General features: G+C 62.0%; 4 protein-coding genes across 4 annotated transcripts in view; 2 read left to right on the top strand and 2 right to left on the bottom strand.

The window, feature by feature from the left end:
• The first annotated feature begins 3145 nt into the window (after positions 1-3145).
• On the top strand, positions 3146-11649 carry SLC49A3 (solute carrier family 49 member 3). Its single transcript, XM_061191798.1, is given in 14 exon segments — positions 3146-3233; positions 3730-4271; positions 4977-5007; positions 6730-6948; positions 7098-7174; positions 8278-8303; positions 8305-8398; positions 8511-8637; positions 9353-9495; positions 9770-9830; positions 9833-9926; positions 10147-10256; positions 10828-11114; positions 11338-11649. Coding segments are annotated over 14 exon segments (2211 nt in total).
• Positions 11650-11782: 133 nt separating this feature from the next.
• Positions 11783-16143, bottom strand: MYL5 (myosin light chain 5). The gene is made up of 7 exons (XM_061191797.1): positions 15970-16143; positions 14446-14553; positions 14207-14282; positions 13265-13369; positions 12775-12853; positions 12219-12267; positions 11783-11881 (listed from the first exon to the last, which is right to left on the bottom strand). The coding sequence occupies exons 1-7, from the start codon at positions 16141-16143 to the stop codon at positions 11783-11785; spliced, it is 690 nt and encodes a 229-aa protein (XP_061047780.1).
• A 2427-nt stretch (positions 16144-18570) lies between these two features.
• On the top strand, positions 18571-20144 carry ATP5ME (ATP synthase membrane subunit e). Its single transcript, XM_061191052.1, has 4 exons — positions 18571-18679; positions 18990-19044; positions 19501-19599; positions 20066-20144. The coding sequence occupies exons 1-4, from the start codon at positions 18644-18646 to the stop codon at positions 20089-20091; spliced, it is 216 nt and encodes a 71-aa protein (XP_061047035.1). The 5' UTR covers positions 18571-18643; the 3' UTR covers positions 20092-20144.
• Positions 20145-21880: 1736 nt separating this feature from the next.
• PDE6B (phosphodiesterase 6B) overlaps positions 21881-25545 on the bottom strand; it is a 28250-nt gene continuing 24585 nt past the window's right edge. The window contains exons 20-22 of the mRNA XM_061191813.1: positions 24124-24207; positions 22813-22969; positions 21881-21942 (exon numbers count right to left, since the gene is read on the bottom strand). Coding sequence (XP_061047796.1) covers positions 21881-21942; positions 22813-22969; positions 24124-24207 — 303 coding nt within the window. The remainder of the gene's footprint in view (positions 21943-22812; positions 22970-24123; positions 24208-25545) is intronic.

Genomic DNA, 25545 nt, shown 5'->3' with positions numbered 1-25545 from the left:
ATCTCACGTCTCTGTTTCTGCGAGGTCCAGGCTCTCAGAGCAAGGTCGTTTACAGCCAAATCAAGAAGGTTTGTCTCAGAGACATTCCAGGGCAGACAGGAATGTCCCCACTGGGAGAAGATTTGCTTACATTTCAGAGTAAAGGAAGGTTTCTCTCTCTGGAAGGCAGGATGGGGAGGTCCCCAGCAGTCCTGTATAAGATCAGAGTTTCCTAATTTCAGGGTTCTTCTGAAACACACCCCTCTGTGGGTGCGGGTGCCACCTGCATGCCCGTGGAGACGAGGTGGAGGAGCTGGTCAGGGGCATTGCCGCGGCTGCAAGGAACCAACACTCTGCCTCTGACCCGGGGGTCGCGATCCCGCAGACGCACACGGGGGAGACTGTGCTGGGTCACCTTGTTAGCTGCAGAGAGAGCAGTCTCAGCCCCTTCACGGTTTCTGACCTAACACACATTTTACGCCAAAGAACGTGATGCCCATTTTTTCCATTCAGGCAGAAAAATTAGGTAAACTTTCTACCCCATATATACACACAAAAGACAAAACCCATCTCACACCACACATACCTCACTAACCACTAGCCACACAGCCTTACATAACACACTGCGCACACACACTGGATACCCATCTCATAACAGACACACGAAATAGATGGACATCAGGCCATGCACGACGTTGCGTACCCACCTCCCTCTCTCCCTCCCTCTCTCTCTCTCTCCCCTCCCTCCCTCCCCCTCCCCTCTCCCCTCCCCCTCGCTCCCCTCCCCTCTCCCCCTCCCCTCTCCCCCTCCCCTCTCCCCCTTCCCTCCCCCCTCCCCCTCCCCCTCTCTCCCTCCCTCTCTCTCTTTCTCCCCGCCCCAACAATACGACCTCACATCATGCACATACAAAAAGTTGTCCATCTTCTGTATACACACACACACACACACACACACACACACAAGAAGCTCCTACTTCTTCAACAGGCTGAATGGTTCTGAAAAGTGTGGGTGGATGGGGCCACAGGCTCCCCGGTGGGAAGGGGCAGCAAGCTGGGTCCCAGATACTTGTTGCCAGGACCTTGGGGTGTATGTAAGCCCGTGCTGACCTTCCCCAGCTATGCTGGGGGAAGACAGAGGGGCAGACGTGGGTAGTGGGGAGCGGCCACCCTAAGGGCTTCTCTCTGGGAGAGCCAACTGCACACAGGCCAAGGTGGCCAGAGCGTTCCTTTGTTTAAGTAAATAGGCTCACGGTCCAGTGCAGGTTTGTCAAGTGTTTTCAGTGGACAGATTCCCTGCTCGGCCTCCCACACGGAAAAGGATGAAGTCACTGTCATTTTGATGCAGCCAGAGAATCCAGATACTGATTTGCTTACTCACTTCCCTGTCAGGGTGGTATTGGGGTGTGTGGCCTTCAGTAGCTGGGAACCGAGGGAAGCAGTAAAGGCTTAGACTCTGGGAGGGGACACTGTGCTTCGGGACCAGACAGTCTGGCGGGCTCTGCCCCAGGGGTGCGCTCTGGGGAAGTGGGCCCCCTCCGAGAACCTGCCAGGCAGGCCGGGGCCTGGAGACGCAGGGGCTACGGAGGGGGGCACAAGGCAGAAAGCGCACCCACCCCACCAACCCCACACAGTCCCCTCTCAGCCACAACCGCATGCCGGCCCCATCCTGCTCCAGGGATTCCAGTGTGGACAGACTGATTCCTGCCCCCACGTAGCTGGTATTCTCCTGAGGGGAGAAGATAAAAACCAAGTAAACACCAAACAAACGGGATGAGGCAACTCCTCTTGGAAGGTGAGCTTTCTTCCCCGATATTATCCTCAGCAAAGACGTGTTGCCTTTGCTCCAATCTTGGCAAAGAGACGCCCCTCAGTTGCCTAATCACGAGCAGGAGACAGTTTAAGGAGGACACATCAGCCCGAAAAAGCTTCTGTTCATGGTAGTGTGGGATGCTGATCGGAGTCTATATTTGGTTAAGAAAAAAGGAAAAAAAGAAATTGAAACACAGATTTAGTCATAATTGTGTGCGTTGTATGTTATTTTAAACAAGCCTTTAAAGATGATTTTCGAAAGTAAGATGCAAGGTGGGTTTTGTGCGGAGATCACTAAAGGGTATGTATCTCCAAGATGTGATGGTTCCAGAGATATGCACATGGATTCCAGGTGCAGAGAGACACTTGTGTGGATGCTGGTACAGCTTGAGTCAAAACCTGAACAGTGTAGATGCTTACAGTAAAGATAGTTGTCCAGAATTTAAACAAAACTCTTTCATTAAATGTGAGTAGAAAAAGTCATTGTTTCCAAATGAATGTACTTTCCACATTATGTAAGTTTTAAAAATTAAGCTTCTTATTTTGAGATAATTATAGGTTTAAATGCAGTTGTAAGAAATAATACCAAGATTCCTTGTACACTTTGCCCAGTTTCCCCCAAGAGTAACATCTTGCAAAACACAGATGTACTCTATCACAGCCATAACACAGTTGCTGATATAATCCACGATCTTTTTAAGATTTCTCCAGTTTCACTTGCATTCACTGTGTGTGTATGTGTGTGTGTACCTGACATGAGTGTATCACGTGTGTGGGTCCGTGTATCCATGCCACAGTCAAGATACAGACACATGTCCCTTGACGGCTTTTGCCCATTTTCTAATTGGACTTTTTTTTTTTTTTTTTACTGTTGAGTTTTGAGGGCTCTTTATATACTCTGGATGCCAGTCCTTTGTTGGGTACATGGTTTGCAAATGTTTTCTCCCAGTCTATGTCTACAATAACCCTTTGATAAGAGTTGTGTTACACCTGCGGATCAGTCTGAGAAGACTTGACATCTTCACCATGCTGAGTTCTCTGATCCGTGAGAATGGTCTCTCTCTCCATCTTTTAGGTCTTTATTGGTTTCTTTCATTACTGTTGCATAATTTTTAGCATACAAGTCCTGTGTACACTTTGCTGTTTACACCCAAGTATTTAAATTTCTTTGACATAATTGTAAATGGTATGTGTCTTTAATTTTGGTTTCCACGCGTTCAGAGTTGGTGTATAGAAATGTGATTGATTGTTCTGTGCTGCCTACTCCATGTAAGAGCCCTCTGGATGGGGGGGCAGTCCCACAGCAGAGCAGGAACATCAGAGAGGTGGAGAGGAAGGAGAGCCCAAGGCCAGCACCATGTCCACTTACGCCAGCCCCACACAGGGGGCTACACAGGTGACCTCAGCGGGAGTAATACTAGCGGAGTCATGGAGAGATGCCCAAGGTGGACCTCGGGGGAGGGAGGAAGCTGGGCAAGAGACTTCCTGCGCCCACAGGGGAGCTCTTGTGGAAGAGGAACAAGGTGGTACCTCCCTCCTCCCTGCCTTCCTGCGCACAGAAACCTACATCTCCTAGCTCTGCCCCAGCTGTTTTCTCAGCTGTAAACTGCAGATAATAACCGGGTGGGAGAGGCTGCCTGCCCCCTCCCTGGGCGAAGGTCCCGTGCTCTGGCACAGCCCTTTCCCCCGTAGGAGGACAGGTGGCCCCGCCCTCCTTCCTCTGCCAGGACCACCTCTGCCCGCTCTCCCTAGGTCCTGCTGCCCTACGGGGCTGAGTCTAATGACTAGTACGGATTCGAGGCGCTTTGCAAACTGACCCCAGCCTCCTCTTCCAGGCTGGCCTCCTGCTGCTCCTTGTGACTTGTTTGGACCTCAGGAATTGGCGGGGGTGGGGGGGTGGGGGGGGCGCGGGCGGAAGGATCTTTCCACAACCCCTTTCAGGAAGTGCGGGCCTCCTGCGGGGCGGTGACTTCCCGGCGCCCTGTCCTGCCCCCGCCGCGTGGGCGCCTCCACCGCAGGGACCACACACAGGCCGCGCCTGCGAGGGGACCTTGTTCTTGTTTCTGCGGCTTTCTGTCCCGGCCGACGGGGGAAGATCCAGCTTCTTAATTCGTCCCTTTTCCGCCGGGCGGGGACTGACCGACCCCACCTCCGAGGGCGGTCCCAGTCCACGCGCGGCTCCAAAAGCCGGGACCCGGGGCGCGGCGGCGATGGCGGGGCCGGCGGTGGCCTGGCCTGGGGCCGCCGCGACTCCCGCCCGGAGCGTGCTGGGCACCTACGCGCCCCGCTGGGTCTTCCTGCCGGTGCCCAGCCGGCTCAGCTGCTCCAACGCCACGGAACGGGGCTCGGGGCTCGGGGCTCGGGGGGCTGGGGCGGGGGCGCGAGCCGAGGCCGGGACCCCGCTGAGCCCCGACTGTCGCGCCCCTCGCACCCGCCAGTGTCCCGGTGCTCGCCGGGCGCCCGCCTCTCCGGAGAATCGGACAGTGAGAACCCGGGTGCGGCCGGTCTAGGACCGGCCCTCCAACCTCTCGGGATCTGCGGGACGGCGGGAGCGCGGGGGCGGGGCCGCCGGCGACCTCAGGGTGGGACAGGGACGGAGAGCCCCTTCCCTGGCCGAGGCTGAGCAGGGAGAACGGGGCTTGTGTCTGCCCTCGCGGTGACTGCGCATGGGTCCTGTGACCCTCGCTGGTTTGGAAAGGATCCCTCTCCTGCCACAGGAGGGGGTCCCTGTCCACAGCCAAGAAGGTCTCCTCAAGTGGTCCCCGCCTCCCTTCTGCAAAGCACAACCCCTGGCACAGGCCTTCGCATCTGGCTCTGGTTCTTGCCCTCCCCACCCCCTTACCTGTGCCCTGGACGCCCTCCTTGGGTTTCTGACTCAGTTCCAAGGTCCCTCACAGGAGGCCTTCCTTACCTGCCCAACCGTTCTCTTCATAGCTACCCAGCTGGGGTCTGCAGTGACCCGTCACCTGTTCTAGAACTGTCCCCACTGCTGTCTGGGACTATGTTCATCATCACAGCCCCCGAGACCAGAGAAGCAGGCAGTGAGAACCAGGTCTGCCAGTTCCAGGGAGCCATCTCTCCCTGCCTGCTTCTCCCCCAGACTCACCCCTGAGGCCCCAGTTGCTCCGCCCAGCCCATCACACGCTGCCTGCCGGGCTCAGCCGGTGGACCTCTCTCCTCCCTTCCAGCCCTGGCCCGGGCCACCCTCGTGTGCCCTGGGTAGGCATCTATCTGCACGCCCTTCCCAAAGCTGACCCCGCGTGGCCGCCTTCCCTGGGGATCAGGCTGCAGTGCTGCCCCCACCGGCTCCCTGGGCTCCCCTCCCCTGTGCTGCCACGTCTGCCGAAGGAACATCGCTTGGCCTCCCTCAGGATCCCAGGGACTGGTTGGGCAGCCTTGGGTGGCCACAATCACGTAATGCAGAGCTGCAGGTGGCAGCGGGACCCACAGCTCAGGGAGGTGCCAAGCGGCCGAGGGACAGTCAGAAGCAGAGACCGAGAGGAGGAGGGGCGGCAGGCGAGGCAGGAAGACACCGCCTCGGAGAAGTTCTCGGGCGGCAGCCCCTCTTGGATGTCATTCCAAACTTCTTGGGGCCTTTTCCCTCCTCTCCTTGCTGGCTAGCCCCATGCTGGGACAGGTGGCCTCTGCTGCCTGGGCCTGGGGTCTGCCGGGACTCCAGAAGCCTCTTTTCTCTGCAGGACTCACCACGTCCCTGTGTCTAGACGCTGTGAAGCCAGAACTGGGTTTGGGTGCATTGGTCTGAGAATGCAGAGCAGCGGTCTTCCCCAGCCCCCTGAGCTGCTCTGATGAGTCTGGGGGTGGGCAGGCATCGGGCGGCCCTGAGAAGGTCCTTGGACACCGAGGCGTCCCACTGCACTTCTCTCGTTCACAAGTCACTACGGAGCAAACAGGAATCGCACCCGGAATTGTCATGATCCCTGCGTGGTCACCACAGGGAGCAGGGACCATCAGGTGTTCCCCGGCCAAGTCCACGTGGCCCCTTGCTTACGCCCTTTGCAGCCAGATGAGCAGGGCCCTCGGGTTCTGAGGGGCAGTGTGAAGGGCAGGTGGGGCTGTGCTTGGAGTGAGGTCTGGGTGGCCCCGGAGTGGGTCTGGGTGAGAGCCAGCGTGTGGGGCGGCCGCCAGCGTTCTCAAAGGACGTGCGGGGGCACCTGGCAGGCTGGGAACGGGTGGAAGGGAAATGTTGTGCAATGGGGGCAAACAGTTGTCCCCACGTCGCTGTGTGTGTTTTAGACCTGTCTCTGCCCCTCCGGCCACAAGCTCTGGGGAGGAACGAGGATGGGGCGAGGCTGGCAAGGGATGAGCTTGGCTGCTCAGCAGGGCAGGTGTGGCGACCAGACACCAGGCTTTCTCGCCGCTGGATCAGGCCGGGCAGGAAGCCGCTGGGCCTGCATGGAGCTCTTCCTAAACCTGGGAGATCTGCGCCCGGCTCTGTCCTGAAAAAAGGGAAGGAAAGGCAGCTGTCGCCTAAGCTCGGAGTCGTGTGAGGCTTTGTGATCAGAGCTCTGTTTGGGTTAGGAAGCCTGGATCTCGTAGCCTCCACTGTGGGGGGCGTGGCCCGGGGCGAGCTCCTGCGTTGCTGGGTCCCCGGAGTTGGAGTGCTCACGGGCTTGTTTTGCGACACCTTCATCTCAGGGCCAAGCCAGGCCTGCCTCCCCCTCCCTCCTGCAGTAAGCCCTTGTCCACCTGGCTGTCCCCCACAGGCACTGAGTGTCCGCTGAGTGGCCCCCAGTGTGCTCCTCTGCCTGGCCCATCTGGGCAAACTACGCATCCACGTGGCTGGGGGGCGGGGTCCCCGAGTGCGGGCTCGAGAGCCATCACCCCCTCCCTAGATCCGGGTCCCCAGTCATTGCATGGTGGGTGGAGGTTGGGGTGCTGCAGGGGGTAGTCTGGGCTGGTGGGCAGCTCTTCTGACCCCAGCTCTGCAGACCATCCTATGTGCGTGGCTGAACTTTGTGGGTAGCGTGATCCGCTCCCAGCCCTGCATGATCACCAGCAGCCAGGACCCATTTGCTTTCCTCATGGGTGGGCAAAGCCTCTGTGCCCTCGCCCAGACCCTGGTCATCTCTCCAGCCAAGCTGCCCGCCTTGTGGTTTCCCGAGCGCCAGAGGGCCACAGCCAACACGATTGGCACCGTGTGTGAGTCCCGGGGGTGAGGCCGACATCCCCGCTGGCTTAGTGCGTGGTCCGGCACCTCTGCGCTCCCCGCTCTTGGAGGGTGGGGACTCCTCCTGGGGGCTGGGGACCAGCCTGCCACTCTGAGCTGACACATGTCCCCGTCCATTCAGCAAACCCCCTGGGCATCCTGGTGGCCAACCTGCTGTCTCCCACCCTGGTGAAGAAGGAGGAGGACATCCCCTTGATGGTGAGGGAGCTCAGGAGTGCACGCACGTGAGTGTGTGTGTGTGCGGTGTGTGTGCATGCATGCTCATGTGCATGTGTGTTTGTGTGCATGTGTGTGCACCCGTATGTATGGTGTGGAGTGTGTCGGTGTGCATGAATGGCTACGTGTTTGCATGTGTGTGTGTATGTTTATGGGCTGTGTGCTAGTGCGTGTGTGCTCAAGTGCCGTAGTGGTGGGCTCGTGTGTCCACACCTGTCTGTGTGAGTGTGCACTTGCCACCTTCTGCGGTCACACATGGGTCGCACTCCATGCACGTGGGGTCTCCTCATGTGCAAGTACTGGGCACCTTCCCAGCATCAGGCACAACTCCAGGGACCCGGATGTTTGGCGGTTTCCTTGGCGGGGAGACAGCTCCGGAGGGGCGAGAGGCTGGCTGGAGCAGGAGGAGGCGTTTGTGGGGGGCAAGGGAGGGAGATGAGGGGCCAGGAGACTCTGAGGTGGGCACGAGGCCGAGGGGCGGGGCCTGCAGCCAGAGGCCAGTGTGTCCGCCGAGCAAGGGGAGGGTGTCGGGAAGGGTCAGCGCAGGTGGCAAGCATTGGCGTGATGGACACCTGGGGGGGCGTCTGAGGGGAGAGTGACTCCATCTGGTCCAGAAAGACTCGGAGAGCCAAGGGTGTGCCCAGAGTGTCCAGGGAGAGAACCAGGGCTTTGATCGGGTGGGGCAGTGGGGCAGGCTCAGGGCTGGGGGTTTGGAGGTGCGCCGAGGTGAGAAGGGGCTTCCAGCTGGCCGAGTGTTGGGGTCGTTCACAGAGGTGGGAGGGGGGTTCCAGGTGGCCGCTGGATGGAGCTTCCGGAGAGGGCTGAGCTGAGCTGAGACTGTCGCAGTCACCTTTGGGTTGCAGACATATCTTGAAAGCTGGGTTTCCACATGCAACAAAGCAGAGCAGGCCCAGCACAACCCTGGTGCTTGCCGACGTCCACCTGGGGATGACCTGTGGGGGTAGCCGGCAAGGAGCCTGGAGCAGCGGGCATGAGGCACCCACACGCGTGTGCACGCATCCTCGAGGGCCTGTGCCTGTGCCTGCACACACACGCGAGTGCACTCGTGCGTACCCTCCCCGCAGCTGGGCATCTACATCATCCCTGCTGGCCGCTGAGTGCGTCTGGGAGAGCACGCCCCCCGCCCCGCCCTCCGCGGGGGCTGTCCACTCCACCTCGCAGAAGTTCCTAGCCGGGCTGGAGCTGGTCAGTGCGGTGTGTGCTGGGGGAGGCCAGGAGGGGAAGGGGGCGGGGCTGCCCCGCGGAGCCTCTGGCTGTGCTGCTGGAGCTCCTGGACTGAGCAGCCCCTCCCCTTTAGCTCGCAAGGAACGAGCCCTACATCATCCTGGCCGTGTGCTTTGGGGGCAGCATTGGCATCTTCTCCAGCTTCTCGTCCCTCCTGGAGCAGATCCTCTGCGTGAACGGCTACTCCAGCATGGGTGCCGGCCCCGCCCTGGGGGCCCCGCGGCAGGACGGAGCTTTGGGGGCCTGTTACCCCACAGGCTCTCTTCCGCCGCCGCTCTCCCGCTGGTGGCCGTGGAATGGCCCACGACCTCCCCAGGCGCTGGGTTTCCACACCTGGACGGGGTGATGTGGGCGCTACTGAGATGCTGTGTGAAAATTTGTGTCTGCAGACAGTGGGGTGGTGGCCGTGGGGACGGGGTGCTGGCAGAGCCCAAGTGTGTTCCACTGGGATTTTGTGTGGCACTTTCCCCCATGCCCCACCCACCCCAGCCCTGTGGGACCCTCTGAAAGTGGAGATGCAGAGGAGAGGGCCTTGCTCTGCTCATAGCATCTCTGGCCGTGCCCTCCACTGTCTGCACCAGCCCTGGGTGTGGGGTTCGGGCCCCTCGTGTTCCCAGTTTTTCAGGGGTGATTGGCACTGAGGGGTGTCTGCAGTAGCCAGGCCCTTTCTCTAGCAATTGTTGAGTTCCTGGGTGGGGGTAACGCAGGGAAATGGCACCTCCAGGGGAGGACACCTCTCCCCCAGCCAACGGTGCAGCCGAGCCTTCCGTGTCATCCTGCCTGGGCCTCAGGCTCCGTTCAGTGACCCTGCCGTGGGCTCCCCGGTGACGGCGTACATCCTAAGGATGAGGGCCTCCTCCTGGAGCCCAGATGAAAGGGTGCCCCCGCCTCCTCTCCTCCTCCAGGAATTTGCAGGCCTCTGCGGGGCTCTCTTCATTGCGTTTGGGGTCTTGGGGGCGCTGGCTCTTGGCCTGTACGTGGACCGGACCAAGCATTTCGCTGGAGCTGTCAAGATCGGCCTCTGCCTGACATCTCTGGTCTGCGTGGCCTTTGCCCTGGTGAGAGTCCTCTGAGCCGAGACCACCTTGCAGGAGTCAAAGTGGGGTGCCTCGGGGTGGGGGAGTCGGCAGGTCGGCCGTAACGGACATCCAGACGCACTCCAGCCCAGGCACTGCTCGTTGGGGTGGTCCCTGCGTGGGACAGGCTCCATGGCCTCTCCGACGCTGGGCACTGCCCCGACCCCCCGGTGCAGGGCCTGGCTGGGTCTGGGCATCTAGGGCTGTGGCACGTCTGACTCCTGCCCCATCCGTCTGTGCGGCTCGCTGCCCCCAGGTTTCCCAGCTGGGGGGACAGACCATCGCGCTGGCCGCCATCTGCTCGCTGCTTGGGCTCTTTGCTTCTCAGCGGCGCCTGTCGCCATGGAGCTGGCTGTCGAGTGGTCCTTCCCTGTGGGCAAGGCTGCGGGCGCGGGCCTGGTCCTCGTGCTGGGGTGAGTGCCCATCCCCCAACGCTTCCCTGGGGACCCGGAGACCCTCCCCTCACCCCACCCCAGGCCACACAGCAGGTGACCTGCGTGCCTGCCATGTGCTGGCCTGGGCTGGCCGCTGGGCCCATGGTGACCAGAGCAGTGCCCTGCCCTCGGGCTGACTACGGGCGCCGGGGCAGCAAGCAGTGCCCCGGGCAGGGCTGAGGGCCTCGTGGCTGTGCAGGCAGGCCGAGGGTGTGCTCACCATGGCGCTGCTGACCTCCCTGACCGTGCGCCGCGTGGAGCCGTCCTTCTCCACCTGCCGGGACGGCCAGGACCCGCTAGACTGGAAGGGTGAGGGCCGCAGCCTGTGGGGCTCCGAGCGCGCAAGCCGGCAGGTCGGCCCCCACCCAGCCCTGGGAATCTCCCCTCCATGGGCCTCTTGGCGACTTCCGCTGTCCTTGGTGGGCGGGTGCAGGGCACCCACGGCGGGGGTTGGGGGGTCGGGGTGGGGTCAGAGGGCAACAGGCCGAACCTCAGGCTCAGCCTGGTGGGAGCAGCCCTGAGGCCCTTATGAGAGCTCAACCTCTAATCCCTACGTGACTGGTTTTGAAATTAGATCAAAGAGAGTCAGGGAGAGACAGAGAGTGAGAAAGACAAAGACAGAGACAGAGAGTGTGAGAGAGACGGGAGTGGGGTCGGCCACCAGAGAGATGGCGTGTTGCACGCCCACGTCCCCAGACCTGGTGCGGTGACCTTGGGGCTCATGGCTGTGAACCCACCTTTAGGGCCTCTTGGGGCTGGGACAGGATCTGTCCCCGGGGTCACTCTGAGGTCATGGTTAGTGGGGTCCGGGGTCCCCTGCACCCGGGTGGGCACTCCGGCACTTGGGGAGCCTCGGCAGAGCTGGGCCACGTCTCCCCAGTGTCCACGCTGCTGATGGCCGACCTGTGCGTCCTCTTCAGCTGCCTTGTGGTACTCTTCCTCCACACCCCATACCGGCGCCTGCAGGCCGAGGCCGATGCCAGCCCCTCCATCCAGGAGGACGTGCACTCGGCAACCTCGGCAGCCACCCCCCGAGGCCCCGCCGCGGCCCCCCGTCCCCAGCAGCCCCTCCTGGGGCCGGTGCTCCTGGCTCTGCCTCCCTCCCCCTGGGAGTCCTCCGAGACGTCATGGGGCCCCTGCAGAGGACCAGAGGCCAGGGAGCAGTTGGTGTGATGAGAAGAGGGCCTGGGGACGTGAAGGGGCGGCCAGGAGAGGCAGGCCCTGGTCCCCTCGGCTGCACCAGTCACACCTGAGGCCGGGACGGTGTCAGCATCCAGGGGGCCCGGGGTCCTCGAACACAGGCGGCTGGCCCAGGGGACTCCCTGTGGATGTAGCAAGGAGAGCTGCTGCTGTGTAGACAAGAGGCCGCTGACCGGGCGGGGCGCTCCAGCGGCCAGGCCAGACCCAGGATGGCTGGGGCAGGGGCGGCGTGTGGGGAGGCTGGCCTGGCCTGGGGGCACGGGCTGAGGGGGCGCTGAGTGGGCTGGGGATTCTGAGAGCCCCAGCGTGGCCGAGTCTGGAGTGGACAGGTGTGGGGAAGGCCTTCCTTGAAGGAGCCTATCCCAGAGCCATGCTCAACCTCTGCGGACCCCTGAACGAGCAGCCCCCCAGCCTGGCGCTAGCACAGGTGGGGAGAGCAGGTGGGGCCAGGCTGGGCCGGAAGCAGAGGGTGGGCCCCAGGCAGACGCTCCCACCCCCTTAAGACCCTCCTGCCCCCAGGGGGACACTCCCACCCCCAGGGGGACACCTTCTTCCCCCGAAAGAGACACTCGCAGGCTGGTTTGTGGGTTCACGTTTATTGAACTGGCCACGGCCCAGTGGGGTAGGGGTGCCCCTCACTCCTTCTCCTCCCCGTGGGTGAGCACGTAGCTCAGTGCCTTGTAATCCAGGTTGCCTGCAGCGTCGATGGTGGAGAACTGGAACATCTGGTCAACCTGAGAGTTTGGTGGGGGTCGTGAGGCCCAGGCAGGGGTGGGAGGGAGTGGGAGGGTCCCTGAGGCCGTAGCCAGCAGGTGAATTAATTACAGGAACTGGACTCCAGGCTGTCTTGTTTCTGTGCTTGGGGGGAAGGAAGTGGGGGGAGACCCTGCAGAGCAAGGGTTGGGGCCGGGGCAGGTGTCTCCCCTCCTGGACCCCGGGCGTCCCACCCTCCCCAAGGCTGCAGCCTCCGGGGGCTCAGGCACATCCTGAGCCCCCAGAGCCCCGAGAGCCATGCTTGGGCTTCACAGAGGGCCTTGGGGGAGGAGGTGGGGTGGGGGTGAGGGGACAAACCTCCTCAGCAGTCATCTTGTCGGCCTGGGACATGAGCAGCCGCCTGACGCTGAGGACAGGAGGGAGGGGCCAAATTAGGCTGCCCTGGAGAAGGCATGGCCCTGAACTGGAGGGGTGGCCCCGGGGGAGCCCTGGGACGGGCCCACATGGGGGACAGGGCTGCTCCGAGGGGGGTGCCCCCCCTTCAATCCCACCTGTTCACAGGGCAGGTGCCTCTTGGGAGCCTGGCTCTGGGTGAGTCCTGGGCACTGGGGTGGGGGGGGGGGGCGCCCACAGGGAGCCTTCCCTGACCCCCACATCCCTGGGGGCCAGTGCCTGGCACACCGAATAGGTCCGTTCACGGTGCCTGGCTGAAGTAGCCCCCAAAGGGGCTAAAGACCCAGCGATGATCTGAATGGCAGTGACCACTGGCCCTGGGTGGGTAGGGCTGATCCTGCCCTCGGTTACCCAGAGGGACTCAGGATCCCGGGCAGGCCAATCAGGACCTGAAAGCTGGGCGGGGGGGTTGGCACCCCTCCTACCCTGGTGATGCCCGGGCGCCTGCGGCCACACTTACTAGTCCTTGTTGATACTGCCTTTACCGTCCGAGTCGAGGATCTTGAATGCGTTGAGGATGGTCTCCTCGGCATCCGTGCCTGCCCACAGGAGGCCTTGAGTCTTGGGCGTCTTGGGGTCCATGCCCTTGCCCACTCAGTGCCCTGAATGGCCTTCCCACTCTGAGCACCTGGGAGACCCCCAGCTCCCACCCCAGGGGTACTGTTGTCGGGGTCCCTTGGGTCCCGCTAGGCCCAGAGCTGGGCGAGTTCTCAGTGAGGGACAGAGGCCCCCGTCAGTGGGCAAAGAGTTGCGTCTGGGCTGTCAGCTCACCCACCCTGGGGGGCTGACAGGGACCCACATCTGTCAGGCATCAGAATGCCAGGTCCTGGGGCTTTTCCAGAGATCTGCAAATTTGGGTTTTTATGTGAGACATGTGGATCTCTAAGTGCTTGGAAGCAAGTAAGCGCACACACTGTGCTGGCAGACCTGCGGGCTGGCCCGGCACTCACCGCTCAGCTTCTCCCCAAACATGTTCAGGAACACGGTGAAGTTGATGGGCCCCGAGGCCTCCTTGAGCATGGCGTCCAGCTCCTCGTCCTTGACGTTGGTTGTGCCTGTTGCAGACGTCGGGGGTGGGGGGGGTGGGGTCACAGGGCAGGAGTGTTGCCCGCCCTGGCTGCCTTGTGGTCCGTACAGATGCCCCACGGGGCCACCCCCCTCCATCATTCTCCAGGCAACCCCAGAACGAAGATGGGGAGACCGGAGAGAGAGAGGTGAGCCAGTGCAGGCACCCGTGGCCCAGGCGTGGTGGCTGCGGGTTCTGAGGGTCAGCAGAACCTCAAGCCCCGGCCGCGGGAGGTGGCCTGAGTGGGGGAGAGGAGCCCAGAAGGCCTGTGATCTGTTACCTGGGTGTGAGGGGGCCCGGAGAAAAGGCGGGCACCCCCCAGGTAGAAGCCAGCCTGCCCCCCCCGGCCGGCTCCAAGGGCAGGACCGCCTCAGGAGGAGGACAGCCGTCCCCAGGTGGGGAGTGAGGGAGGGCCGCGGGCTGGGCCGTGCCGCCTGCCAAGGACGAGCCTTTGGCTCCTCGGAGGAGCACAGGTGGGTCTCCCTGTCCCCTGCCAGCTCCATTCCTGGGCCTCCTTACCGCGCCTGGGGGTGGGAGTGCCAGCCTCCCCCGCGCAGAGGCATCAGCCCCTTCCTCGAGCTCTTTACCCAGCCTCCCGCTCTGGGACGCCCATGCTTGGGTTGTGCCACCCACCCCGTGATGCCCTCTGCCAGCCCTGGTCAAACTAGAGGGGAATTTCTCCCCAGGAGAGGCCCACCTCCTCCTCAGAGCCCACGGGAAGTCAGGTCAGGCTTTACGGCCGAGGACCAGAGCGAGGACACTCCTGGGAGCCGGAGGGCGGGGGAGTCGGGGTGCTGTGGTGGAGTTCTGCCCCTGGGGCACATACCCAGGGAGGCGTAGGTGTCCTTCAGGTCCTCCTTGTCAATGAAGCCGTCTCGGTTCTGGTCCATTAGTGTGAACGCCTGGAACCGAGGCCAGGTTCACTGGGCTGCCCCGAATGAGGGCAGGTGCCCCCTTTCCTGGCTCTGGATCGAGGGTCTTGTCACCTGCGTTACATTTCCCAGGGGACCCCTCAGGCATGAGCTTCTGGGTGGAGGGGTTCCCGGTACAAGAGCAGGGCCTCACCTCCTTGAACTCCTGGATCTGGGTCTGCTCAAAGTTGGAGAAGACATTGGATGATGCCCTCTGGGCCCGCAGGGCCCCCCCTTCCTTCTTCTTGGTCTTCCTGCTGGCCTGAGATGAGAACACCAAGGCTCAGGGTCCCCCAGCCTGCCCGAGGGTCTCCTTGGGGGCACCCAGGCATTTGGGGAGACTTAATGCAGAGGATGGGTGGACCATGGCATTTTGGGGCTCCAGGGGGCCCCAAGCCCGTGTCCCTGGGCTGGGGCAGCTGCAGGTGCTTGGCATGGTCAGAGGGACCCCTGGGGGGCCCCTGGCAGAGCACAGCACCCAGGGTTCACCCTGAACTATGCCCTGCTCAGCCTGCAGTCCAGCCAGGAGGACCAGGGAGCAAATGAACCGTGCCGGCGGCCAGAAGGTGGAAGGGCTTGTTCTGGGGATCCCACTAGGGTGAAGGCCAGGACCCCCACCTTCCAGCCCCAGGCTGTCACCAGGGCTGTCATAGGGCACAGATCTCCCCCAAACCCCAGCACACGCAGACCCTCACACATGCGCACAAACTCAACTTGTATGCACACGTCATCAGGCAAAACACACTCATGCACGTGACACGTGCACACACACCCATCCACACGGTCCCACACGCACATCAGGTACAGACACACTCGTGTGTGTACACGCAGCACACTCACCATGCCTGGGTCTGCCTGAGGCAATGGTCTGTGCCCTCCCTGCTGAGGTCGTCCGTCTTAAGCTCCTACCCAGTCCCCCAGGACAGCTCAGACTCTGGCTGCCACTCCCTACAAGGACAGGCTCGGGGCTCCCCGGGGGACTGGACAACTGCAGAGCGAGCTTTGGCAGCCAGCAGTGAGTCAGACGCCCCCATCCTGCTGGCCCAACAGGCCCCCAGCCTCCAGGCACCTCCCCACCTGCCCCCTACCCTGGAGCCTGTGTTCTCCTGGATTCTGTGCATCTCTGGGGTGACCTGCACATGGGTCAAGGGCCTGGGGACTGCGGGAGCCAGAGGAAGGGGTACCTTTCCCAGACTTGCACACAGTTACTGCGAATGACCCTGGTGGCCAGTCAGCAAGCGTTCCCCAAGTATGTCTGTCTGCCCTTGCCTCCCCGCCTTGGTGGCAGAGACGTCCCAGGCCCCGACCCCAGCCCTGGGGCCAGCCCTCCTGTCCCCACGGCAGGGAGCTCCTTGCCTGGCCCTCAGAGGGGGATGACATTTCTGGGATGGAGGATGGCCCATATGGGCTGGGCTGGGCCCAGCACTCAGCCAGATCTTCCTGCTACACCATGGCCCCAGGGGCAGAGTCTGGGGAGGGAACCTGGCCCAGGTGCCCGTTGGTGGTGCCAGATGTTGGCGGCCACCACATAGTCAGGGAGAAGATGCCCTGGTCCTTGGCGGTGGGGAAGTGCAGAGTTGGTGGCAGGAAGGGATGGGGGGGTGGGCCTGCAGGCCGAGCAGCAGGAGGAGGCCAGTGGGCAGATGAAGTGGGCAGGTGGGATCCCACAGTTTCATACCTGGAGACCAAGGTTTCTGAGCCTCCGGGGCCAGGTCTGGGTGGGGTTGGGATGAGCTGCAATCACTGGGTGGGGGTCCTCAGGGGCACATCTCTGAACCACACAGCACCTGCTGCGGCTGGAAGGCGAGGGGCACACACCCTCCGTCACGTGGTGCTCCTGAGGTGCTGCCATCCGCGATCCCAGGGCCAGCTCACCATTTGAGGAACCTGGCTGGGGATGCGTGACCCACCTGGAGGGACCTGGGGGCTCCTGGGGTCTCTGTCTGGAGGACCCCTGGAGGGCTAACGTGTGACCGATGTGGGACACCTGGGCCTGGGCTGCGCAGGGACCCCATCACTCCCAGCCAGGCGGGTCTGGGTGCGACGCCGGGACGGACCTCGGCCGGGCTACGGGAGTGGGGAACAGCACACCGAGAGAGGGTAGGCCCATGGGGTCTGTGCTCAGGAGGCCCAGACTCAGGGAGGGCCAGAGGAGGCTAGCTGAGCCCCTGGGGAGGTGTCCTGCGGCTGGCCTCGGTCTGAGCACAGCTCTAAAGATAGCCGCAGAGCCTGGCTCCTGGGAGAATATCGGGATTCAGCACGGACAGCTGGCCCTGACAGGTGCAGGGGTGTCAGCAGGCAGCCCCTGCGTCCTGAGCCAGGTTGGATGCGCCCCCCGACCCCACCCCGCAGTCCCCAGGAAGGACTCTGGGCCAATGTGGGTCTCCCCAGCTTCAGGGGTCTTCCCTGGGCGGTTTCCGTAAGCGTGTGTTCCTGGGCCTGTGCGTGCCCTCCGCTGGCCGCCACTCCCCCCGGCACCGTGGAAGCTACTGGTATGTGGTCCCCCCACCAGCACTCTGGCCCCACCTTCAGCCCCAGAGAAATTTATTTTTGATTCTGGAAAAAGGAGTTGCTGAGGAATCTGGTTTATTTTAAAATCCAGGGAAGGGAAAACACATTTGCTTCCTGAGGTCATCTGCCCGGCTGCTCCAGGGCAAGATGGAGGTGGAGGGGTGGTGCTCAGCATCGCCACACAGCATGTGGGCGGTGCAGGAGGGTTACTTTGTGCCTTGTGGAGTCAGTGTGTGCTTACAGCTTCCTTGGGAAGGAATGAGTGGCGAGGGGGCGGGTCAAGAGGCCCTCCCCCCACCCCAGGCCCCGCAGAGGCCACAGAGGACGGGCGTCAGGCAGCAGTCCTCAGAGGGTTCAGAAAAGAGCCCAGCTGCCCTGTAGGATCCGCCTTGGCGTTCCCACTCCCAGCCCAGGAAACAGCACAGGTGATTTACTAGTTTTCCAGTGGAAGGCCCAGAGCCAGGACTCCCCAGCAAATGGAGAGGGAGCAGGGTCTGCTCAGGCCCCTGGTGGCTGCCGAGGGGCTTCCCCTTGGTGCAGAGTTACCGAGCACATGCTATGTGCCCTGGAATTTCTGTCCCTGCATTCTGTTCTCTTTAGAATCAGACGTGATCTCCCCTAACAGTGGAGCAGGGACGCTTGTGAGCCCCCAGCCCTGGTTCTCCGGGAGTTTATGCCTGGAGCAGCGCAAGGCCCAGGGCATGGGTGGTCCTCCCACCAGACCCCCAAGCCCCGTTGCCATGGGAACTATGTGTCAGCACAGCAGGCTCAGTTGGGAGGCTGTCTGGCCACCACTGCCCATCTCTGGGCAGCCTCTTTGCACACCTGGGCTCGGTCAGCTGTGTCTTCGCTGGGGCTGACCACAGATCTGGGGGAGACAGTCTTCTCCTCTGAGGGGGCCAGAGTACCCCACCAGTGCAACCCCTGCCTCCCCAACAGAGGGCAGCAGAAGTGAGAGTGAGGACCTGTCTGATGTGAACCTTGAAGCTTGGGGCCGTGTGATCCTGAGGGCCGGAGTTGGGGAGACCCAGGCAGCAGGCTCTGCTAGGGTGGCCTTCTCAGGAAGACCTGAGCCCCCTTCTGCTGGAGAGGCTCCTAGGGTGAGGAAGCTCTAGCTCTGCTGGGGGGCTGGGTCCGGGACCGGGGGTGGGGGTGGCAGGAGGGGGCACCCCAGGCAGTGCGGTCCCGGGAAGTGACTCGGAGGCCACATGGTCGGCCTGGCCTGTGAGCCCAGAGGGGCCGGCCACGGCCACCCCTCTCTGCTGGGAGCCGGCCTGCACTCAGGTTACATTTTGTACCCGGACCCCGGATTCCCTGCCCAGAGCCTCGAGCCCCTTCCTGGGCTGTCCTCTGGGCTGACCTGGGGCTGCTGCGGGCCTGGACAAGCCTCGGCGTGGCTGGGGCCGCACTGCAGCAGTGGGCGGGGCGGGACAGCCCAGGGAGGGAAGATAGCGAGCACTCTATTTCGCACTTTGTAATGTGGACTTATACTTTTCAAATATTTGTACCTGTGGTGTGCGGGCCTCGATTTGTGCTCAACCTGGTCCGAAGACTTCAGTGCCTGGAGGGGTCGCACCCGCTCTGGGGAACCAGCACGTGCCGCCGGGGCCACTGCGCATGCGGAGCCTGTCGCGAGCCGCGCGCCTGGTGACGTCACCCCTCCGCGAACGGGCGCGCGCGCCGTTCTCCCTCCGGCCGCCAGGGGGCGGCTCCGACGCCTTCTCGCTGCTGACGGCGCATGCGCCCACCGGGGTGGGCTTTTGCGTCTCCAGTGTTTTCCGGGCCCTTGCGGCGTCCTCCTCGGTCCGCGTTGTGCTTCCGGTGCGAAGGTCACGGGCAAGATGGTTCCGCCAGTGCAGGTCTCTCCGCTCATCAAGGTGAACCAGGTTTCGCGGCCGCGGCCGGGTGCTCGGCTCCGCGTGGGCCCGCGCGTGAGCGACTCCGCGGAGCTCGAGACCTGCGGCCCGGCCTCCGCCCGGCGGGACAACCACCCCTCTCTCACCCCCCCGCGCCCCGACCCGGAGGCTGCGATTCCCCCCCCCCCCCCACATCGGCCCCAGACGCCGCGGGTGCGAGCCCCCCCTTCCCCTCACCCGTCCCCGGCGCCCGGGACCCCCGCCCCGCGGGCTGAGAAAGCCCCCGGACCCCGGTTCCGCTCCGCCGGTTCTGACCGCCCTTTCCCCGCAGCTCGGCCGTTACTCCGCCTTGTTCCTCGGCGTGGCCTACGGAGCCAAGCGCTACAGTGAGTGACCACGGGCGGATACAGCCGTCCCAGCCCACGGGGCGCTCACGGGGCTTCTCGAAGACGGTGCGGGGTCCCCGGTGCCGGGCAGGAGAGGGGGCAGGGCGGGAGGCGCCAGATCCAGAAACCCGAGCGGGCTGGACCCCCGAGCGCCGCCGCGGCAGGCGTGTAGTTTGGCCGGGCAGCCCCTTGCAGCACAGAGGCCTGAGTGAGGCGCGGCAAGACGCCTGCGGTGGCAGCGGGGACCCTGTAGCTGCCTTCCGGGTTGGACTCTCTGTTGAGGAGTGAGTGTCAGGCCTTTATGTATATCTAGGTAAAGGAGCGTGGGAAGCAGGTACCTCTGGCGTTCACAGTGTACTTGAAGATGACTTTGCTTGTGGACTGAATTCCTTTTGCTCAGCGCTTCGGTGAAAAAGTTCATTGATATCACCCCTCCCTTTCCCTTTCCTTTAACAGATTACCTGAAACCCCGGGCAGAGGAGGAGAGGAGGATAGCAGCTGAGGAGAAAAAGAAGCAGGATGAGCAGAGACGCATAGAGAAAGAACTGGCAGAAGGTACTCGTGTTGCCGAATCTCATAGATTTGTTCTCCATCCGGATTTTCAGAAACAGCTGCTGCTCCGGATGAGCCCCACAGTGGAGGGGAGGGACCGCATTCTTGATCCCTACTGGCCCCTGGGTCCTCTTCTGGGGAGTGGGAGGGAGAGCAGGTGTGGGTGTTGGGGGTCCACGGCGATACCTGCCTTTAGTGAGGCCTGGGCCCCTAGGCCTTGGAGGCGAACCGTCTGCCACCCTCAGAGAGGCCCCAGGACCAGAACTAGGCTCACGTCTCCCTGCCTGCGGCGGCAGGTTCCAGTCAGGACGGGCGGGATAAGGAAGGCCCAGGATGGGAGTGGCAGCAGAGCATAGCCGGGCTCACCGTGGAATGAGATGCTGGGTGGTTTAACACCGAACGTCGAAAGTGGGCCCTTTGGATGGCCCGAGTGTGTAACGGCGCGTCTGTTTTCCTTCCAATTTTTCAGCCCAAGAGGACAGCATATTAAAGTGAGCCTGCCTTTCCCCGGAGCAGTGTGGATGAATAAAGTCTCCTGTACTGTGTGATTCTCTGACTTTCCTTTACTGTCCCCGGTTGTTTGGTTTCTGGACTCAGACTTAGCAGTTGTGTGCCTACCTTCTCAGGTTATGTGGGGTGTGGATGGGGAGGGATTCCAGAAGAACCAGTCAGTGACCAGTGCATAAACCGGGCGGGATGCACAGAACCTCCATTGCCTGCTCTGGGGTATCTGTGGCGGAGCCCAAAGGATGCGGTCTGTAGTGGAGACACAGCTGGCCAGGCATGTGAGCGCTGCTCGGCCTTCTATGCTCTGAGCCTGGCCCAGACCCTTGGATGGGCAGGGGAGGGGCAGGCTTTGCAGATGGTGGGGGTGGAGATGGCCTGATGCCTTTATGGTTGGGACCTGGATTTCCATCGCCCTCCTGCACATTCTCCCATTGACCCCAGGGAGGGGATGTGGCCTCCTGAGGACCAGGCTGGGGTGCAGCTAGCTGTTCCGGGGGTTTAGGCCTTTGTGCCTGAGCAGACGGCAGACTCCACCCCTGGTGGCTGTGGCCTTTCATCCCCAGGCCTGGTGTCAGAAGTTGCTGTTCCCAGTTTTGTGCCAGGAGCAGGTTTCCTAGGCTTAGAGCCCCAGTTCATTTGTCAAATGAGTTCATCTGCAAACGTGAGGAGAAAGTGAGAAGCGGCGTACAGCCCTGTTTTCAGTTAAGGTGAGGCTGGAGTGCGTGATGGTGCACACCCCCTGGGGTAGCCTGAGGTTGATGGGTAGCTGGCACTGGGTCCGCCTGGGAACCTGGAGGAGTCCCCAGCCGCAGGCCCTTGTCACCACCAGGTGCCACTGTGAGCTGAAGGTTTTGTGGGGCGTGTCCACCCCCCCCCAATCCCCCCCCCCCTGCCCCACCGGGAGCGCTGGCAGAGGGCAGCATCTTGAACCGGCCTTAAAACAACTCAATTGGCCTTGCAGTCCTGGCCAAGGGTGCAGCCAAGAAGAGTTTCCAGTATCTGGAAACATTTGCTTTGGAGTTAACGTTATGAGTTAAAAGTCCTTAACTTCTATCAGGTAATTTAGTACCCATTTCAAGCGTGAGTTTTGCGTTGTCCCATTTGGGTCTGACTCGGCTCTTCTTCCCGGCTCAGAACCATTAATTAGGTCCTTGGAGGCATGTGGTTGCTCCCATGAAGGAAACCTCAGTGGTGCAGACCACAGGTGCTGGTCCGTCAGCGTGGTTCAGAGCAGCTCCCGGGCAGGGTTTATTACAGATTATTTCTGCACAGATCACTCAAGTCTGATCACTGCTGTTCTCACAGCCTGGACCTTTCTGGCAGGATTTTCCGGTTGGTCACAAATGAACGTTGTCCGCCAAATAAAAAAAGGGCAGTGTGTTTTCTTTTGATTTTATTCTAAATTTTTGTGCATATATTTTTTTTCTAAACCAGATGGGAATTGGCATCTATGTATCCATTTCTCCACCCATATACACATAGATACATGTGCAGTGTGAATATATTCACTCAGTGCTTTTAGACACACAGTTCACAGACCCTTTTTGAAGATCTCTTGGTGGTATTACTATGCATCCAAAAGATGGATGAGTGTAAGGTAGGCTACACTGTTCAAATTGTTCGTAGTTGGCTTTGGTTCGTAAACACACAAACCTTAAAAAAATTCAAAATATGCAAAATGGTCTTTAGCTATTTTCTCAGGCTTCTTAACCTCTTGTACCGGTGGTTAGAGGCACAGCCCCGGTGGGGTGAGGGGGCAGGGGGCCCGCTGACCGGCTCACAGGATGCAGCAGGTGGAAGACTGGGGTGCTGGGCCGCCGTTGCAAACTTCTGTGCCCGCTGTGAGAGGAGAGAAGACAAGACAGTGAGCGAGAAACCCAACCGCTGCGAGAGAAGACAAGACGGTGAGCGAGAAACCCGAGCTCCTCCCCTCCACACACCCTGCAGGAGGAAGGGCAGAGACCGGCTGGTTGGCCTAAGCCGATTAGCCCAGCAGTTCCTAGTTTAGCCCTTGGTGACACTCCAGCCTGGGCCTCTGAAGCTGGCTTGTTTCTATTGGTTCCCTCCCCTGCGGGACATTTCAGGGAATGGCGACAAAAGTTGCAGAGCGCAAGCAAGAACCAAGGCAACAGCTCACAGGTTCTGATTTGGGGGGCGTGCTGACCGGTTACAACAGAGCCACGTCCCCACAGTGCGGGGTGAAGGTGAACAAGTGGTCTGCACGCAGCGCAGGGGGAGACACCGCGCACGCCGACTCCTAGCTCGTGTTATGTCGTCGTCTGCGGGTCTGCTGTTTTATCTCTGAGGCTGGCACGGGAGCGAAGGTGGAGTTCCTGAGCCCCTTAAGAGGGCACTGCTGACTGATTATGGAACAGAGGAGCTTTAAGAGTCCACGATGTTTCCGCGGGGCTTTCCTCCCCTCTATAGAGGAAGTAACACTCAGTTACCTCCCTCCTGAGCCCCTGGCTAGGACCCCGAGCGCGCCCTGTCAGTCCGTGCTCGTCAGCTACACTGAATCAGCGGGGCTGTTGCTGTGGGATGGGGCTCCCCACGGTGGCCGCCCGTGCAGCCAGGAGCCCTGGTGCGCCGACCGCAGGGCCGCCTAGAGCCTGGCTTTTCTCCAGGTTGAACTCTGTTGCCTCGCGCCCGCCCCCTGCAGGCCGAGGCCCGGCTGTGCGGTCTTGGCGGCGGCAGGCGTGGAGCGCAGACCTTTTTTGGCCGCCGTCCTCTCGGCCGCCTTCCTCTGCTCCTCCTCCAGGGCCTTCACCTTCGCCTCGTACTCGTCGGCCAGGGTCTTCCACTCCTTCCTGTTGTTCTGCAGCCGGTCGAACATGGGCAGGACCTCCTCGTGGAAGCGGGAGAACTCCTGGAAAGGGAACCGAGAAGTCGGACCACACCCCCAGCGGCTCCTGGGCAGGCTGGGCCGGGGTGGGGTGGCGCATGGAGGTGCCACGTTCCCAGCAAAGGCCTGAAAAGGGAGAAGGACTCGGGGGTTTGTGTCTTTGAGGTTCGAACAGGAGCTGCGGGGCGAGGTCCCCAAGAATAGAGTAGAAAACTTCAAAGCAGAAGGGACGTTCCCCCGGCAGCGGGGCTGGGAAGGCTGGGCAGACGTGCAGGTCTTGGGGCTCCTTCACCCTCTCTCATACGCACGTCGCACATCACACAGAGCACATGCTCGCGCAGGAACACGTATGAACGCCCAGAGGCTGTGCAGGTGGATGCAGGCGGGGGAGGCAGTGGGAGGGGAGTGCCTGGTGGTTCCCGGCAGTGACCACCTCAGGACCAGCATGTGCACCCTGGTCCCGCCTCCCTCCCCGGCACTGACAGCCCCCCCTTGGCGGGGGCAGAAAAGGGAGCTGGTGTTTCAGTAAAGGGAAGCCTGAGACCTTGGGGGCTGGGGTGGGGAGTGGGGCAGGAGGGACGTCACTCAGAACCTGAAAACCTCCTCGGAGAGTGGGGTCTGCCCCGCCCCGAGATGGGCGGGGCCTGTGACCTCGTGGTGTGTGTCACTCGGGAGGGCTCTGCCCCCTCACTCCCTTGCCAGTCCCTGGAGCTGATGTCACAGCACCTGTCCCAGCTCCTTGGCATGCGTCCCACTGTCACTCGGCTGTGCCCGGGTGTTTGCTGGGCTGCGTGCACCCAGCTGGCGACAGTGGACCATCCTCCTCCTCCCAGGGTTCAGACACTGAACAAATGCACTGCACATATACTGCAGTCAGTGCCCTGAAAACAGTGTGCAGGCCCTGGGCAGGGGTGCCTTAGATGGGGTTCGGGAAGGGACGTTTGAGGTACGACCTCGAGGTGAGCAGGAGGACATTCTGGGAGGGAGAAATTGGGGGGGGGCTCCTGGTGCTTCTGAGGAACTGATGGGGAGGGGACCCCCTTGGGGTGACACTGAGGATTTCGATTCTAAGTGCAGATTCAAAGGGATGGGAGCCACCGTCCCCCCCGCGTCCCCCCACGCCCACCCCCCCACCCCTCCCCTGCAAACCCAGCCAGGCCCTGGGCCACCCCGCTCACCTTGTACACGAACGTGCACACAAAGTCAATGAAGCCGACCTGCAGTTTGGGGAGCTCGGCCGCCTTGTTCCGGTCCATCATCGGCTTGTGGGGGAGCAGGGACACCGTGAGGCACCTGGTGGCAGGCATGCCTGCCACCTCCCCACGCCCCCAGGACTCAGCCCCACCCCAGCGCGATGAAATTGTCCACGGAGACAGGAGTGAGCAGCGCCCCAGGGATGAGCTGGCCTCGGGAGGGAAAGCCAGGACGCCCCTTCCCTTCCGAGCCACCGCCCCGTTCTGGGGAGCTGCCCTAGGCAGCACTGGGCTCAGGCCTCGTCAGCCGGGGGTGGAGCGCGGAGCCCCTTCCTCCAGCTTCCCCCCCGCTTGAGCTATCCATGGTGCTGACCCGAGGCCTGGCCCGTGACTCCCAAGGGGGTAAACCCCGGATGCTCTTGAAGGAGCTGTCCTTGGTGTCCAGACTCTGGACCCCCTCCCGCCCCCCCACCCCCACCCCAGCTGCCTCCTGGCAGTCTCTTCCTCAGAGTTGCCCTCTGTCTGGAGCTCGGCGTGCTGGAGTGAGCCATGCAGGACCCTAGAGGCCTGGCCCGGAGGAGACAGACAGGCTGCCTGCCCTTCCCCCAAGAGACTTTGCTAGTTGGTCAGGGCACCCTTTCCTGCACTCTGCGCCCGGCCCCAGAGCCTTCCCAGCCCGCTGCTCAGAGAGCTCTTCAGTGGCTGCAGTTGGCTTGGAAGACTAAATCTCTTCTGCTCATTGTTCGGTAATGCTCGTGTCCTTGTCCCCATGCAGGTGCCACCTCGGTCTAGCAACAGATTCCTGACCCCCACATTGCTGAGCTGAAGATCCCGGCATCGTTATGGCCCTGAAGGCAGGCTGAGTTCCAGTCATGCCCAGACTGGCCTCCCTCCCTCACCTCCGCCCCGTGAGGCCCGGTGACCGTGGCGCACAGGTCCAAGCCCCAGGGTCCTTCCAGTACTGGACAGCCCTACCCTGCACACCACGCCAGCCCTCCCCCCCGCTCCCCGCCTCCTCTCCCCCTCCTCCCTGCGGCCTCAGCCACACCCGGGGTGAGCCCTTGTCTCCAGCCACCAGCTCTCTCCCCACGGGCCAGGCCTGCCCTGCCCTGGGCCTTCCTGGAGCAGCTCACGGCCGGGCAGGGGCTCACTGCAGAGCTGCCTGGGCCCCTGGAGGCTTTCGGTCATGAGCCACAGTCTGGCTCTGCAGCTTCGGCAACGGCTTTCCATCACTGCAGGGCATCACGGTTTTACCCAATCCCTGTCTTTTCCACAATTTACCCAGATTCGGTCCCAGCTAAATTCTCACCAGACTCATGTCACATGACCCCACAAAGTGACAGTTAGGCCCCAGGACCCCAGAACCCCCGGGGGTACCCTGTCTGCACCGAGCCAGGCCTGAGGCTC

This window comes from Eubalaena glacialis, chromosome 5, assembly GCF_028564815.1.
Source record: "Eubalaena glacialis isolate mEubGla1 chromosome 5, mEubGla1.1.hap2.+ XY, whole genome shotgun sequence".
Classification (NCBI taxonomy): domain Eukaryota; kingdom Metazoa; phylum Chordata; class Mammalia; order Artiodactyla; family Balaenidae; genus Eubalaena; species Eubalaena glacialis.
The sequence above is the reverse complement of the archived record's forward strand: the minus strand, read 5'-3'. Positions and strand labels throughout refer to the sequence as shown.